Source organism: Selaginella moellendorffii, unplaced genomic scaffold (genome assembly GCF_000143415.4).
Source record: "Selaginella moellendorffii unplaced genomic scaffold, v1.0 SELMOscaffold_49, whole genome shotgun sequence".
NCBI lineage: Eukaryota > Viridiplantae > Streptophyta > Lycopodiopsida > Selaginellales > Selaginellaceae > Selaginella > Selaginella moellendorffii.
This window is the reverse complement of record NW_003314310.1, coordinates 412,315-426,366: the sequence shown is the minus strand read 5'-3', so window position 1 is coordinate 426,366 and position 14,052 is coordinate 412,315. Positions and strand designations below refer to the sequence as shown.

The 14,052-nt window shown below is 48.2% G+C and overlaps 3 protein-coding genes and 1 non-coding gene across 6 annotated transcripts; all 4 read left to right on the top strand.

The window, feature by feature from the left end:
- The first annotated feature begins 4,894 nt into the window (after window positions 1–4,894).
- LOC9647945 lies at window positions 4,895–6,866 on the top strand. The gene is made up of 14 exons (XM_024686546.1): window positions 4,895–4,994; window positions 5,058–5,145; window positions 5,213–5,318; window positions 5,472–5,521; window positions 5,579–5,645; window positions 5,706–5,784; window positions 5,829–5,884; window positions 5,943–6,039; window positions 6,095–6,179; window positions 6,231–6,296; window positions 6,341–6,400; window positions 6,456–6,548; window positions 6,607–6,669; window positions 6,733–6,866. The coding sequence occupies exons 1-14, from the start codon at window positions 4,909–4,911 to the stop codon at window positions 6,820–6,822; spliced, it is 1,086 nt and encodes a 361-aa protein (XP_024542314.1). The 5' UTR covers window positions 4,895–4,908; the 3' UTR covers window positions 6,823–6,866.
- Window positions 6,867–6,969: 103 nt separating this feature from the next.
- Window positions 6,970–9,652, top strand: LOC9647944 (tetraketide alpha-pyrone reductase 1). Of its 3 annotated transcripts, XM_024686545.1 has the most exons (8): window positions 6,970–6,990; window positions 7,050–7,157; window positions 7,226–7,395; window positions 7,449–7,637; window positions 7,685–7,847; window positions 7,899–8,088; window positions 8,138–8,284; window positions 8,340–8,417. In XM_024686545.1, the coding sequence occupies exons 2-7, from the start codon at window positions 7,052–7,054 to the stop codon at window positions 8,280–8,282; spliced, it is 963 nt and encodes a 320-aa protein (XP_024542313.1). In that variant the 5' UTR covers window positions 6,970–6,990; window positions 7,050–7,051; the 3' UTR covers window positions 8,283–8,284; window positions 8,340–8,417. The 3 variants fall into 3 exon arrangements, with proteins under 3 accessions (XP_024542313.1, XP_002981578.1, XP_024542312.1); XM_002981532.2 differs by lacking the exon at window positions 6,970–6,990 and having other exon boundaries at window positions 7,009–7,157; XM_024686544.1 differs by lacking the exons at window positions 6,970–6,990; window positions 7,050–7,157; window positions 7,226–7,395; ... (1 more) ...; window positions 7,685–7,847; window positions 7,899–8,088 and having other exon boundaries at window positions 8,095–8,284; window positions 8,340–9,652.
- Window positions 9,653–9,885: 233 nt separating this feature from the next.
- LOC9647780 (exportin-2) lies at window positions 9,886–13,005 on the top strand. The gene is made up of 3 exons (XM_002981531.2): window positions 9,886–10,930; window positions 10,995–12,690; window positions 12,810–13,005. The coding sequence occupies exons 1-3, from the start codon at window positions 9,886–9,888 to the stop codon at window positions 13,003–13,005; spliced, it is 2,937 nt and encodes a 978-aa protein (XP_002981577.2).
- Window positions 13,006–13,268: 263 nt separating this feature from the next.
- Window positions 13,269–13,352, top strand: TRNAL-CAA. Its single transcript has one exon. It is a non-coding gene; the product is annotated as a tRNA-Leu (tRNA).
- The last annotated feature ends 700 nt before the right edge of the window (window positions 13,353–14,052 follow it).

Sequence of the window (14,052 nt, the reverse complement as noted above, 5' to 3'; positions counted from 1 at the left end):
GGAGGTCTATCACATGAGGCTTGTCTGGCTACACTGGGCTGCAGAGTATGCATCGACAATGCCACAATTATCACTGATATGGTTGCAAGTCACCTACTTAGCGTGATGTCGACCGGACTCTTGTTTGGACGCATTGGGCTACGGAGCCACTGGTTGCAGCGGCTGCAGCACAGGTTTTGCGTGCACAAGGGAAGGTTGGGACAGGGTGGAAGGAGTGCTTGGAGGCACTTGTAACTGGGATGAAGCGTGGATGGGTTGATCGAGGTTACAGGGGCGAGTTGGTTGCACGGGTGCTGCTCCTACTTGCAGTGGATAGTCTAGGCAGAAATTCATGGAAGTGCTTTACTTTTGACGAGCTTTGCCGTGGCTTAAGTGGGAAGTCGCTGTCCGATCTTATTAGAGAAGGTGAGCAGAATTCAGCATCTCCGACCCCCAAAGCTCCAGGTGGTGGAGGAGAACCGCAGGTCGAAGTAAACATGCCACCACCTCCGGCCTCGGCTTTGAAGCGTGGAAGCAGGGTTAAAGTAAACAAAAAAATTCCGGGTCAGCTGCACGTGGCTTCAGCGTCCCTGTCCAAAGCTCCAGGAGAAAAAGCGCAGGTCAGAGTAAAGACGCCGCCACCTGAGGTGAAGTTGCCATCTCCAACGCTGACGGCCTCGAAAGCTCCAGGTGGAAGTACGCACAATGCTGAAGGTGAAGGGGAAACAAAACAAGCAGGTGGCTCTATAGATGGAAGTGGTAAAGAAGAAATCCACAGAAACATGGGTGAAGCCAAGTTTTTTTGCTTGCTATTCAGGAAAACCGACTTCCGACTGCAGGAGCTCACCGCAAAAGATTTGCTTGAATTTGGAAAGGCTGGCATAGGAATCATTTGCTGTGAAAATGAATGGGGCATAGACATCGTCATCATTGGGTTCTTTGGTGACACGTTTAGCCTGGAGACGATAACACTCATTTTGGTGCAGGTGAAACACAGAAACATGATGTTGATTTAGCATGTGCTAAATGCTCTCTGGAGTTTTCTCAGATGTTCAGTAGCAGTGCAGGGCCTCAAGGTTGGACTGGGTTGAAGATGCCATATGCCAGTCTGGTTTTGAATGTGGCCCATATGTGCCTTCCAGCAGTGTTCGTTACAGAACTAGGAAACTTGTCGCAGAGGCATTGCTGAAGAAGAAGCCTGCAAATCATTCCATGGCAATGGCTCTCCATGACACTCATCTGGAATGCAAAGGCCTTCAGGAATGGACAAAAGGCTATGATGGGGATAGATCACACCCGGTATTCAAGTCATGGGAATGGTATTTTGCTTCAGATGATCGTCTCCAACACATTGTGGTCATTGAAGGTACGTTTGTGCTGTTTCATTTTCAATCACTTGATGTTATCTTTTGCACTCCAGGTTTGGATGCATTCTCATCCAAGGACGAAGTGAAAGACCTGGTTGACATCTCTCTGGATTCTACTGCAGACATGAGGAAACTAGAATAAGTTCAGAAGATGTATGCACATAGAATGTTTGGATGGGTTAAGAACACAGCAATGCGCAAGTGTTTGGAGCCAAAGCTCAGTGTGAAAAAGAGTAAGTAAAACTGAGATTTTTTTTGAGAAATAATCTGAATTTTTTTCTCCATTGCAGAGGTGCAGATGGAATTATCTTAAATGGTGAGATTTAAGGACTTTCTAGATTCTAAAATCAAGAGCAAGTGCTAATATTTTAATTATTAAAACTGAAAGATTCCTTTTCTATTTTTTTTGCATGTGGTATGTTGTATTATTCAGGTTTCTGATGGTTTATGTTTAGGCACTAAGTTCCATATATTTATAATTCGTGTTAGGGCTATTATGATCCTATCATTTCACTGTAATGTATAAATTTTTTCTTTCTAATTTGCGTATTAGAGGGGTTTTGGTCCGACTTTATTGATTGGTTATGGGAATCACACTATATATTAATTGACATTTGGCAAGTTTAATTTGCTCCCACTGGGCTCGAAGGTGTTAAAATAGTGAAGTTCTTGGAAGAGTTGTATTTCTCAGTTTTCATTCACAAGGGTGTGAATTTATAAGGAAGTGTGGTGGATTATAAGCAACTAAAAAAATAACTTGAATTATAAAGAAAAATGCACTTTTTTTTCAATCGGTTAAGGGTTTTTTGGGATATTTGAGGTTAAACATCATTAGGTTTGAATAATATTCGACTAAGTGACCTCTTGAAAAGTCCAAATTCAGGAGCTTACATTTGCTATTTTGTTATTCCCTCCCTTAGAGCTTTGCCAAATTGAAACATTTAGAAATCTATTCTTGAAAATATATTCTCTTTTCCATGATTTGTTAGCATCTAACACATAAGTGTTTTTTGCTCAACTTTGTTATTTGAATTTCTTCTAATGATTTCCATAACCTAAACTTAGCCATTAGTCTCGAGATATTCTTTTGTTTCCATAGCAAAAGCTCAACTTTGCCAAATCTAAAAATTGTTTACCTCTAGTAAATTTTTTTAGCATTTTTTGCTATGGACTTTATGTACGGCCTAATTTAGTAACCCACCCATTTCTTAAATTTGCAATACCATTGTATTATTACAATTCATTTCCTTTAGGTATCTTTCCCACTTGGTTACTTCGACTAAGCCACACTATTACCAATAGTTCAAATTAACATTTTGAACTAAAAATTTTACTTCCTTAACCTCACAAAATTTTATCTTTATTTTAGCCATAAAATCATTTAATAATTTAATTTTTGACACTTTAATAAGTAATATTAAATCTTTGAGACTTTTAACTTGTTAACCATAACCCTGGAGTCCTTTTGTCCAGTTTTAACTCGGATTCGCCAGAAACCCCTCCTTAGGGTTTATAAAGTTTTATTCTCTTCCTTGCGGGCGGTGGCGCGAGGGCGATGGTGTGCCCCTCCTGCTCCGTCCGTACTCAGAAGCGGTGCCAAGGATCCTGCATTCACTCAGCAGCAGCGCCAGCAGCACCGAGGTTCCTTCCAGGATTTCCAAGAGTGCTGGCGATGGAGGCGAGGATTCGGCATTGGCATCGGGCAGGGACGTGCGGGGATTGCGCCTGAAGAAGGTAATGCCGGCGGTGGTCGTCCTGTAGGTGAAAATTTACTCGTGATTGCTCGATCCAGGTGGAGGAAATGCGAGGCCTAGGCATTGAGCCTTGTGCGTAGTCCTGGAATCGGACACACAAGGCCACGCAGCTCCAGGAGAAATAAAATACCGACGACTTACCGGCCGGAGGGGTGGACGAGGATCGTGTGTCTGTGGCTGGCCGGATTTTTGCTCGCCGAGCGTTTGGAAAGCTCGCTTTCTTGGGAATTCGAGAGGATTCAGCCTCTATCCAGGTACCGATCTATCTTTCATGGCTTGCGCTCTATTGTGACAAAGCAAATGGTGAAAGTTTGACATTGGTGATATGAATGTCGGACCGAATGCGGATGACGATATTGTTTACTGCATTCTATGCAGGGGGGAGCTCGAGGAGCAGATGCCAGACCATCCATAACGCATCATAATTCAGTGGAACGGGATCTTGTCTTGCGCATTGCTACTGAGCTACATTTAAAGTGGGTGCCGGTCTGTGCACCATCGCTTATACGGGAATGGTACCAGCTTACGGATTGCCTTGTGTGTAGGTTGAAAGGGTCGACGAGCTTGGCCGCATCTTCAGGAATGAAGGAATCTCTACGCGCCATAATCCGGAGTTTACGTCCATAGAGGTAAGTAACCTTGTTACTCCCTCTCAGTTAAGGATTTACGATTCAGATATATCAAGCGTATGCTGACTACAACGACATGATGGCTTTGGCCGAGGACCTCATTGCCAAATGTGCGGAAGCCATCCTCGGAAACGCGACGCTACTCTATCAAGTATGTCTACTTTGTGTACCTTACCTTATTTCCATTTCAATTGCCAGGGAAAAGAAATAGCGCTAGAAAAACCCGGTGGAGGCGGGCTAGCATGCAGTCACTGGTTCAGGAGGCCACTGGAATCGACTTTAGTGCTTTGGGCAGTGATCTCTCGGCAGCAAAATCGGCGGCTTTGTCAGCATTATCACCCCGGAAAGACGAATCTCTCCAAACTGTTATTGCAAACTGCGCAACAGTCGGAAACGTTCTAAATGAGGTGCACATTTACTTTCTTCGTCTCCGTCGGTTTGTAAACGTAATGATGTCGGTGGCTCAGGTGTTCGAAGCAGTCGTGGAGAAAACACTAATACAGCCAACTTTCGTCACTAATCACCCGGTCGAAGTCTCTCCCCTTGCCAAAGCCCATCGGAGGTGACTTTCTTTCAGTAACTTCTTCTATATTCTATTTCGTCGGTTAAAGGGAATGGTTCTTTGCAGCTTTCCAGGCGCTTCGAACTTTACATTTGTGGCCGGGAGCTGGCCAATGCATTCTCGGAGCTGACAGATCCGATAGAACAGGTTCGTGCTCTTGTTTCTGCTTGCCATCCCGTGACTCAAGCAGCCTTTCGTCATCAGAGAGCCAGGTTCGAAGCGCAAATCCGAGCTCACAACAAGCAGCTGGAAGAGGCAGCAGCCGCTGCGCGAGACCGCGGAGAATCGGCGGTTAAGCAACACAAGAACGACTCATACGAAGTCACTCTAGACGAAGACTTCCTCACAGCACTGGAGTATGGGATGCCTCCCACCGCCGGAATGGTAAGAGAGTTCTAAAACTTGGAGTGGCTGATAGAAATCTCTTCCTTTTATACCTCTCCAGGGAATTGGGATCGACCGCCTCGTCATGCTTCTCACGGACAGTCCAAGCATAAGAGACGTGATTGCGTTCCCGGTGTTAAAATCCCAGCAATAAGCTAAAACCAAAGCTCTATTGTTTTAGGTGGCATTATCTCCGAGGAAGAGGGACAGGGAGAATTTAGGGTTGCCGCGCGATGGATTACATAGTGCGATGGAGCAGCGGAGCTCTTCCACCGGAAGAGGACTCGTCACTCAGAGATCCTCTCGCAAATGGCGATCAGTAAGCCCGAGTTCACTCATTCTTTCTCAGCTGAGCTAAGTGATCTCGATGTGGGTGCGCTAGTTTTGTCGAGGCGGCATTGGAGCCGCCGGCGAGAACTCATCGGCAGCGCGCTGATAGAGTGGCTGCGATCCTCTACTGCGTCTTGCTGGTACCTGGAAAATTCCATTGTTTTTCATGGTTTCTTTGGATGGTTACTTGTAGCGATCTTATTCCAGGCGGGCTTTGCGGGTCTCGTGATCAGCTCTTCGTTTCTGGGATTAGACTATGCGTACCTTACTCCGATGCTTTGCAGCGCCAATGTTGTGATGTATCTCTTCACAGGTGTGTGTGTGTGTGTGTGTGTATTTGTGCGTTTTTCTTACGCGATATTGTCGTAATTTTTCGTGCTGTTCGTCATGATTCTTTCTCGTGCTGTTCATCTTGATTCTTTTGATTTTTTTCTATTACAATATTTCTTTGATTCTTTCGTGTCAGGCTTGCTCCAGCGCCATTTGGCCGCTCAAGTGAAGAAGGAACGTCGGCAGGTACTTGTTCAAGGCAAACTTGTCGCCTGTCAAACTGTTGGTAAATTTTTATTGAAGGGGTTTCTCGATTTCAGTGAAAGACTGGAGGCTTTGATTCAGCTGCCTTGCATCGTTATAGCGATCGGTAAGTTTTCTTCTTCTTTTTTTCTTCCTTTATTGTTTTCTTTTTCTTTTTCCTTGGCAGGAAACATGGTTCTTCTTTTGGTGCTGTCTTGGCAGCCGTTCCTGATGAACGCAAGGATTTCTTCGTTCTTGTTGATCAGGTGGGAGTTATAAGTTCTTACCTGTGCTTGACACACGCTGCCAGGTTCATTCTACTGATGGAAATTCTTTGGGCTGCGGCATTGATGGGATTATACATATGTGAGTACAGTTCTTCCGTGATGTGATACTTGCAGTTGACCTTCTTTCTTTTCTCCAGGGGCTGTTCGAACCCACCACATTTCAGACATTCAACCAGATGCAATGCACTTGCTCTATTCCGCTCTTCAGGCGCCTACCTCACTGGGTGATTTGAGGTTCTTTATCTGGTTTGCGAAGCGTGTTCACTTAGCTTTGTATGTGATGTTCCAGGTACATTGATGGTGGAAGCTTAACCGATCAGCAGGCAACGCTCCTGCGTTATCAGCAAGAAAACCTGTGCTTTTTGAGTGAAGAGGTTTGCACTTCATGTCAGCCGTTGACCGTATCGACATTTTGCCCCGTCCAGGTTCTGCGATTGCAAGAGATGTTGAGTAAATATGAATGCTCACAAGAAGATGGCACCACGCCCCAGGTATGATATCTATTTCTCACGTGAACAACTTCATATTGGCTCAGGTCGATGTGGCACATTTGCTTGGAGCACGTGAGCAAGAACTACGTGCAGTAACAGCTGAGGTACGTGAACGTTTTTCTAACTTACTGTTGGCGACTTTGACGGTTGAAACTGTAGAGAGATCAATTGCAAGGTGAGATACGGATGGCGAGAAGTTTTATTGCCGAGAAGGACTCCGATATCCAACGAGTGAAGACTTTGAACGACAAGGTAGATGCGATTGAACAAACAAAAACTGAGGCTGCTGGTGTGATATCTTGTTGTGCAGTACGTCGAAGAGAACGAAAGGCTCCGGGCTATGCTGGACGAGTGGAGCGCAAGAACAGCAAAGGTAGCTAGTGATGCTCTTTCCGCTCTCTATTAAAATGGTCTTTTGTGTTTTGCTGCACACCAGCTTGAGCTTGCATTGGAGGCTGAACGCCTGTCTAATGCCGAGTTGCAAAAGCAGAAGCTAGTGCGGTCTGGTACTTCAGAATCGATGTAACTTGTTTTTGTAATTTGTAAATGTCGAAACTTGGATTGCCATGACGAGTGATGGAGTTTTATAGAGTAATAACGGCTCGAGCAACCGCGAGGTAAGGATCCGAAATTTAAGTGCTCTTGATTGTCGACTATGGCATAACGCAGGGGCGGGCTTAACGTTTTCTTCTCGGTCAGAGTCACGAATACGAACGAGTACAAAGCAAACAGTTTTATTTTGTTGGGTTTCAGCTATGGCGACGGTGTGTGTCACTGGCGCATCGGGCTTCTTGGGATCATGGCTGGTGAAAAGGCTGCTGGAAGAGGGGTATTATGTCCGAGGCACCGTGAGGGATCCAGGTGAGTTTGAGTTCTCATTTTATTCGTTTCTATGGACGAACTTTTAAGGTTCTATCGCCTTCGTGCAGATGATCCGAACAAAACGTCGCATCTCTGGAAGCTCAGTGGTGCACAGGAGAGGCTCACGCTCTTCAAAGCAGACCTTCTCTCAGAGGGCGTCTTCGACTCCATTGTTGACGGCTGTGAAGGGGTTTTCCACTCTGCTAGTGCTGTCACCATGACTGCCAAAGATCCGCAAGTAAGCACCGCTTCTTCCTTACGTTCTCTGAGAACGCTGTTCTCCTTCTTCAGGCCGAGATTGTTGATCCGGCTGTGCTGGGAACTTTAAACGTTCTGCGAGCCTGCAAGAAGCCATCGACTGTCAAGCGTGTCGTGTATACGTCGTCGACGTCAGCAGTGCGCTTCGCCGCTTCCTTCCCCCAGGATGCGTTTCTGGACGAGTCTATTTGGAGCTCCTCGGAGCTGTGCCGCGAGAACAAGGTTGCTACAAGTCTACTTACATATTAATTCTCCATCTTTTTTTGTAGTTCTGGTACCCGCTATCAAAAACTCTCGCCGAGCAAGCCGCCTGGGAGTTTGCGAAGTCCAACAATCTCGACCTCGTTACAATCATCCCGAGCCTTATCGTGGGATACACGCTGCCACCAGTACCGACGGCCAGCGCAGCCGATTGCCTTTCTCTTTTCCAAGGTACGAGCAAAAACGTTTCTTTCTTTTTCATCCCGCTCAAGCTCGATCCAGGTAACGACAAGCGCTTCGAGAACTTCAAGTTCATTGGCTACGTGCACTTGGACGACGTTGCCACCGCTCACATCCGCGCTTTCGAAAACCCAGCAGCAAACGGACGCTACATCTGCTCGGCAGTGGATGCTACAAACACGGAGCTCACCGAGTTTCTGGCCGAGAGGTACCCCGACTACAAGATACCAACGTAAGCCATGCAAAACTTCTCTTTTCTTTCCCTTGACTCGTTCTTCCAGATTTCCGGCCTCGAAGAAACCGTACAAAGGCTTGTGCAACGACAAGCTTGTCAACTTTCTCGGCATGAAGCTCAAAGGACTGGAGGAAATGTTCGATGACGTGGTGGAAGGTTTCAAGCGCGGTGGCCATCTCGACCCAAAATAAGAGTAAAAACGATTTCTCTCGCTCTAACCCTAAAGCTCGGGATTGTTTCTTCCACAGATGACAAGGCCTTCTCTTGGGTAACTAGCAGCGATGGCGACGATGCCAGAGCCTTTTTGCGTGGGTGATCTTGTGCTGCTGAGTACCGAGGAGATTGATGCCACAATCCAGCCTCCCAAGTTCGTTGGGCCGTATAAGATCCAGGAGTGCTTGTCCGAGGCAAGTTTTCGGATCCAGGTGCCGGGCTCCATGGGTGTCGAGGGTGTTTTCAGGTTGAGTAGCTTGATCCGGTTTAGCAGTGGGAGAGGTCCGAGCCGAGAGACGACACCCTCGAGCGGGGTAGTGAATTCGGCTTCTCTCGGTGGTGGAAAGCAGGCGGCTCCAATCCAGGGAACGAAGAACAAGAAGGAGAAGACGCTGCTTGTCATCGGGGACAATGTGGGAATTCCGAGGGACGAACACGAACACTCGAAGCAGGTTTCCTCGGAGCTTGATCGGCAGGTTTCCGCGGGGACAGTCGAGAGAAGCCAGGATTCGCGGCCAAAAACCAGGAAACTCCGGAAGAAGTACCAGAGCCCAACGCTTGCGGCTCCAACTCCGGATGCTGCTGCGAGAGACGAAGAAGGAGAAGAAAGACCTCGAGGGATTCAAACAAGCGTAAGCCGCGAGGATGGCAGTGAGCAGCAAGTTTCGTCCGAGCTGGACGGATCGAGAGCGTCCCAGCGGCGGCTCAAGCGACTGCGAAAGGTCGAGCGAACAGCAGTGTGCCGTGACAACCCGACGCAGAGCCAAGACAAGATCAAACAAGAAGTTGGCCAAGCGGTAAACCAAGCTCTCAAAGCAGAGGAGGCGCAGTGCTCGACTGATCCGTCCCGGAGAGGAGCCGACGAAGGAGAAGAAGAAGGGAAGAGAGGCACTGGCCACAACAGCAGCGGGGCTCCAGCAGATCAAGCGGGAGCCGGAAGAAGCAGCAGAGACGATGCAGGAAAGCAAAAGATGCTCAAAGAGGAGGAGGAGACGCCCGAGGATGGGACGATGGTGGTCGTGGACGGGGAGCCCGAGTGGGAGGTGGAGTCGATCCTGGAGGATCGACTTGCGTGTGGTGGGCGGAGGGGTCGTGAGTATCTGGTGAAGTGGAAGGGATACAGTGTGCAGGAATCGACATGGGAGCCTCGCGCAAATCTCACTCACGTCAGCCGGCTGCTCAAGGAGTTCATCAACAGGAAGAAGAAGAAGAGTGCCGGCAGCGCTGTGAGAGATTCTTAGATCCCCCTGTTGCTTTTCTGACTTGGAAACAAGCCAAACAAAAGCAGCAAGTACACATTTGTTTCTTTTTTCTTTTATTCTCATGCACATCGACATTAGTTCCGCCATTCGCAACTGTAATTGCTTGACATAATTGGTTGATAAGCTGTTAAGTGCTGATAAACTGTAAGCACACCAACCTAAGATGTGACTACTGAAGTTGACAGAAGAATGTAAAAAGCGTTGATGAAAGACTGTACGAGAAATCAGAATCATCTAAACCTTAAACCTTGGAGGTTTCTTCTCCTTGGACTATACTATAAAAGGCCTTGGAAACCCTACTATGAAACCTTTACGAACGATGGTGGCTCTCTCTCAGGCATTCGTGCGCATCTCCTCTCCATCTCTTGGGCCCGATCTAGAGGCAGAGTTCTACATCAGCAACGCGTCGAATCAGCCCGGCTATGGCATCGCCCTCCTCCAGCTTCTGGGCGAGGCAACAGCGATCACGCAGGACGATACGTACTGCCAAGCATTGGCTTCCAGTTTCAAGAACCATGTCAAGACTCGATGGAATCCTAGCGACGAGATCACGCTGGCGATCCAAGATAGTGAGAAGGAGCAGATCAAGAGCTTGGTGGTGAGGTTGATGCTGGCCTCACCGCCGAGAATCCAGAGCTTCCTACGTCAAGCTGTGGCAATTATCAGTAGCTATGATTTCCCAAACAACTGGAAAGGGTTGCTGCCGGAACTCGTCATGAGATTGTCATCATCCACAACCTATGCTTCCATCCACGCGATCTTGCGGGCTGTCAACTCTATCTTCCAGAAGTTTGGGCATGAGTCCAAGAGCCCGGAGCTGTATTCGGATCTCAAGTACTGCTTGGATGGATTCGCAGCGCCACTGCTGGAAGTTTTTACGAAGATCGGGGCTGTGATAAAGGCTACTACACCCGTGGATGCAGCTACTCTCGAGACGCTGCTTGAGTGCCAGAAACAGTGCTGCCAGATCTTCTACTCGCTCAACTCGCAAGAGCTTCCAGAGTTTTTCGAGGACCACATCAAGGAATGGATGGGCGAGTTTGAGTACTATCTCTCGTATGCAAATCCAGCTCTCACATCATGCGAGACTGGCATCGTGGATCAAGTCAAGACGGCCGTGTGTGACAACATCAACCTCTACATGGAGAAGAACGAGGAGGAGTTTCGAGACTTCCTTCCGGGGTTGGCAACAAGCGTCGGGAGCTTACTGATGTCCACGTCTTTGCAACCAGCACAAGACCAACTGGCTATGGCCGCCGTGAAGTTTTTGACAACGGTGAGCAAGAGCGTGCATCATGGGCTCTTCAGCGGGGCTGATACTCTGAGACAGATCTGCGAACGCATTGTCATCCCAAATGTTCGAAGTAAGTTTTCTTTGATCCATCTTTACGTAGGAATCTTTTCTTACAAATCAGCCTTCTTTTGCAGTTCGCGAGGAAGACGAGGCGCTCTTTAGAGACAATCCTTGGGAATACATTCAAAAAGATATCGAGGGGAGCGACATGGACACGAGAAGACGTGTGTCTTCCGAGCTCATCAAAGGGCTCATGCTACACTACAGGGAGCCAGTTAAAAGTTTGATGGCCGAGTTGCTGCAACGCTTGTGTAGTGTAAGCTCGGGCTCGAAAGACAAGGACACCGCTATCTACTTGATCGTTGCCTTGGCACAGAGGCAGTCGAGCTTCACAGTTGGAGCTACCACCGATCTCGTCAACGTGGAGCAGTTCCTTGCGTCGCAGATCATCCCGGCACTCCAAGGAAACGAGCTCCTCCTCCAGGCCAGTGCGCTCAAGTTCGTCACAAGCTTTAGAAGTGCCGCCTCCAAAGCTGTGGCGTTGGGACTGATGCCGCAGATCATCAAGCTCTTGCTCAGTGACTCCGTGGTCGTTTGCTCGTATGCCGCATGGTGCGTGGACAGGTTGCTGCTGGTGAGAGACGGAGGAGCGCCACGCTTCTCCTCGGCAGACTTGGCTCCCTTCCAGGACCAGCTCCTGGCAAACTCGCTCAGTGGATTGCAGCGTCTGGGCTCGCAGGACAATCCTTACGTGATGAAGTGCATCATGAGAGTTCTATCCTTGGCGGAAGATCAAGCAGGTATGCGCCACCTGGATGGACTGATGGAGATCGTCATCCGAGCTCGAGACAACCCGGCCAATCCAGCGTTCAACCATTACGTCTTCGAGTCGGTGTCCGTGCTCGTGAGAAAGGCCTGCCACCACCGCGATCTAGACGTCGTTATGGCCTTTGAGGAGCGGCTCTTCCCGGTGTTCCAATCCATCCTCCAAAACAACGTCGCGGAGTTCCAGCCATACGTCTTCCAGGTACTCGCGCAGCTGGTTGAGTCAAGAGCCCAGCCCATCCCCGGAGTGTATCTCCAGCTCTTCCCGATGCTTCTCGCCCAGCTCTCGCAGCAGTCGTCGGGGAGCACCCCTGCCATGATCCGGCTCCTCGAGGCCTTCTTGCTCAAGGCACCGAGGGAGATAGCACAGGCAAACCAGCTCCAGGAAGTTTGCAACCTTGTCCATGCACTAGTGTTGCGGAGGAGCACTGAGGACTATGCCTTCTACATCGCCAATGCGGTGGTGGAGAGCCTCGGGCAGGAGCAGCTGATGCCGGCAATTGATCGGAGCCTTTGGACGTCCTTCTTCTCCCGAGCCATGGGAGGCCAGCGCACTGTCAAGTTCCTCAAGCTCCTGACGCTCTTCATGGCGCTCTTCACCGTCAAGCACGGTCCCGGAGGGCTGGTCGACTCCATCAACAGGTTGCAGCCGGGGCTCTTCACCAACGTGCTCGAGCAGCTGTGGATCCCGGCTCTGAGCTACATCTCGGGGAGAATCGAGACTAAGCTCTGTGCTGTGGCGTCGGCGAGGCTTTTGTGCGAGTCGCAAGTGCTTGTGGGCGACCAGATCTTGTGGAGGAAGCTACTGGATGGCGTAGAGACGCTGATGGCGAGGCCTGATGAGGAACAAGGACAGGTAGAGGAGGACGTTCCAGAGATGGATATAGTGAGTGGCTACTGCGGTGGAGGCTACGCGCAGCTCCACAATTCCGGGAGGAAGGAAGAGGATCCTCTCAAAGATGTCAAAGATGCTAGAGAATACGTTCGTGCCTCGCTCCAAATGAAGTATCCGGGCCTTTGAATGTGTTAAGTTGACTAAAAGCTCAATCCAGAGGGTGATGAGAACGAAGAACTATCTTATTTTCAGTGTTGTGATTCAACTCTGTCAGAGTGGGGATTTGCAGATCCAGCTCCTCGGCAATGGCGGTGGTACGTAGCAGAGCTCCGGAGCAGCAAATGCGAGCCGGATTTTCTTGCGTCAAGATCTATAGAATCCCTCTTGCAAATGTTGATATTGATGTTGTTGTTGCTGTTCATCCTGTGCTTGCCTCACCTACGGACTTCATCTTCACGATCATCCATCTCTGGAGAAGGCATTAGAGAAGTGGACGCTGGTTCTAGTACCTCTGGAACATCAACACCATCAACACTATTATCCAAAGAGAAAAGCTCCCTTCTACTCGAAGAAGAAGAAGGGGCAAATGCAAGCACTAGAAACACAAATAGTGACGGATGGAGCTGAATCAATGTGTGTTGAATACTGGTTAGAGCTTGGAGGCCTTATATGGCCAGAGCTCTGGGAAAATCAAGTCCTAAAACCCCATGCAATCATAGATTTTAATTTAACATGAAACTCATGAAAGGTCAGGATGGCCGAGCGGTCTAAGGCGGCAGACTCAAGTTCTGCTCCTCTTGTGAGGGCGTGGGTTCAAATCCCACTTCTGACACATTCATCTATTAAACCTTACAGATCAATTTTTTCTCGAATTTGCTTTTATTCATTTTTCAACTCTCTTGTGGAAACTTTGAATTGATAGCTCGAGACAAGAATTTATTTTGAGACTTTATTGGTTCTATTAATCTACAAATGATGGATCTTGTATTCTAAGGATCGAACTTTTTGTTCTCCTCTTCCTTGTCCTTGTGCTTTGAATCTTCATCATCCTTAGATTTCTTCCTGCAAATGTTGATATTAATGTTGATGTGGTTGTTATTGTTGTTGTTGCTCCTCTTGTGCTTGTGAGAGCCATGGACTGAAGAACCTCCATCTTTATGATCATGATCACCATCCACCTCAGGAGGATGTAGAGAAGTGGACGCTGGCTCTACTGCTGATGAGTCAGAAACACCATTTTCCAAAGACAAAGGCTCCCTTCTACCCAAAGAAGAAGAAGACACTGCTATCTGGAGAGTAGCAAGAACAAGCACCAGAAGCAACAACAAAGCAGCCTTCATTGTTGTAGTGGTGGTGATTGCTGGAGCTTAATCAATGCTTGCTGATTGTGAATGGCTGGAGCTTATATACTATGATTTAAGCTCCAGCATGCATATGCATTGCCAAGTGGTTGATCAAGATTAACTAATAGTTTCTAGACTCCAATTTCGTAGAGAAGTTTAACAACCTAAGTATGACGAGGGCCGAGCGGT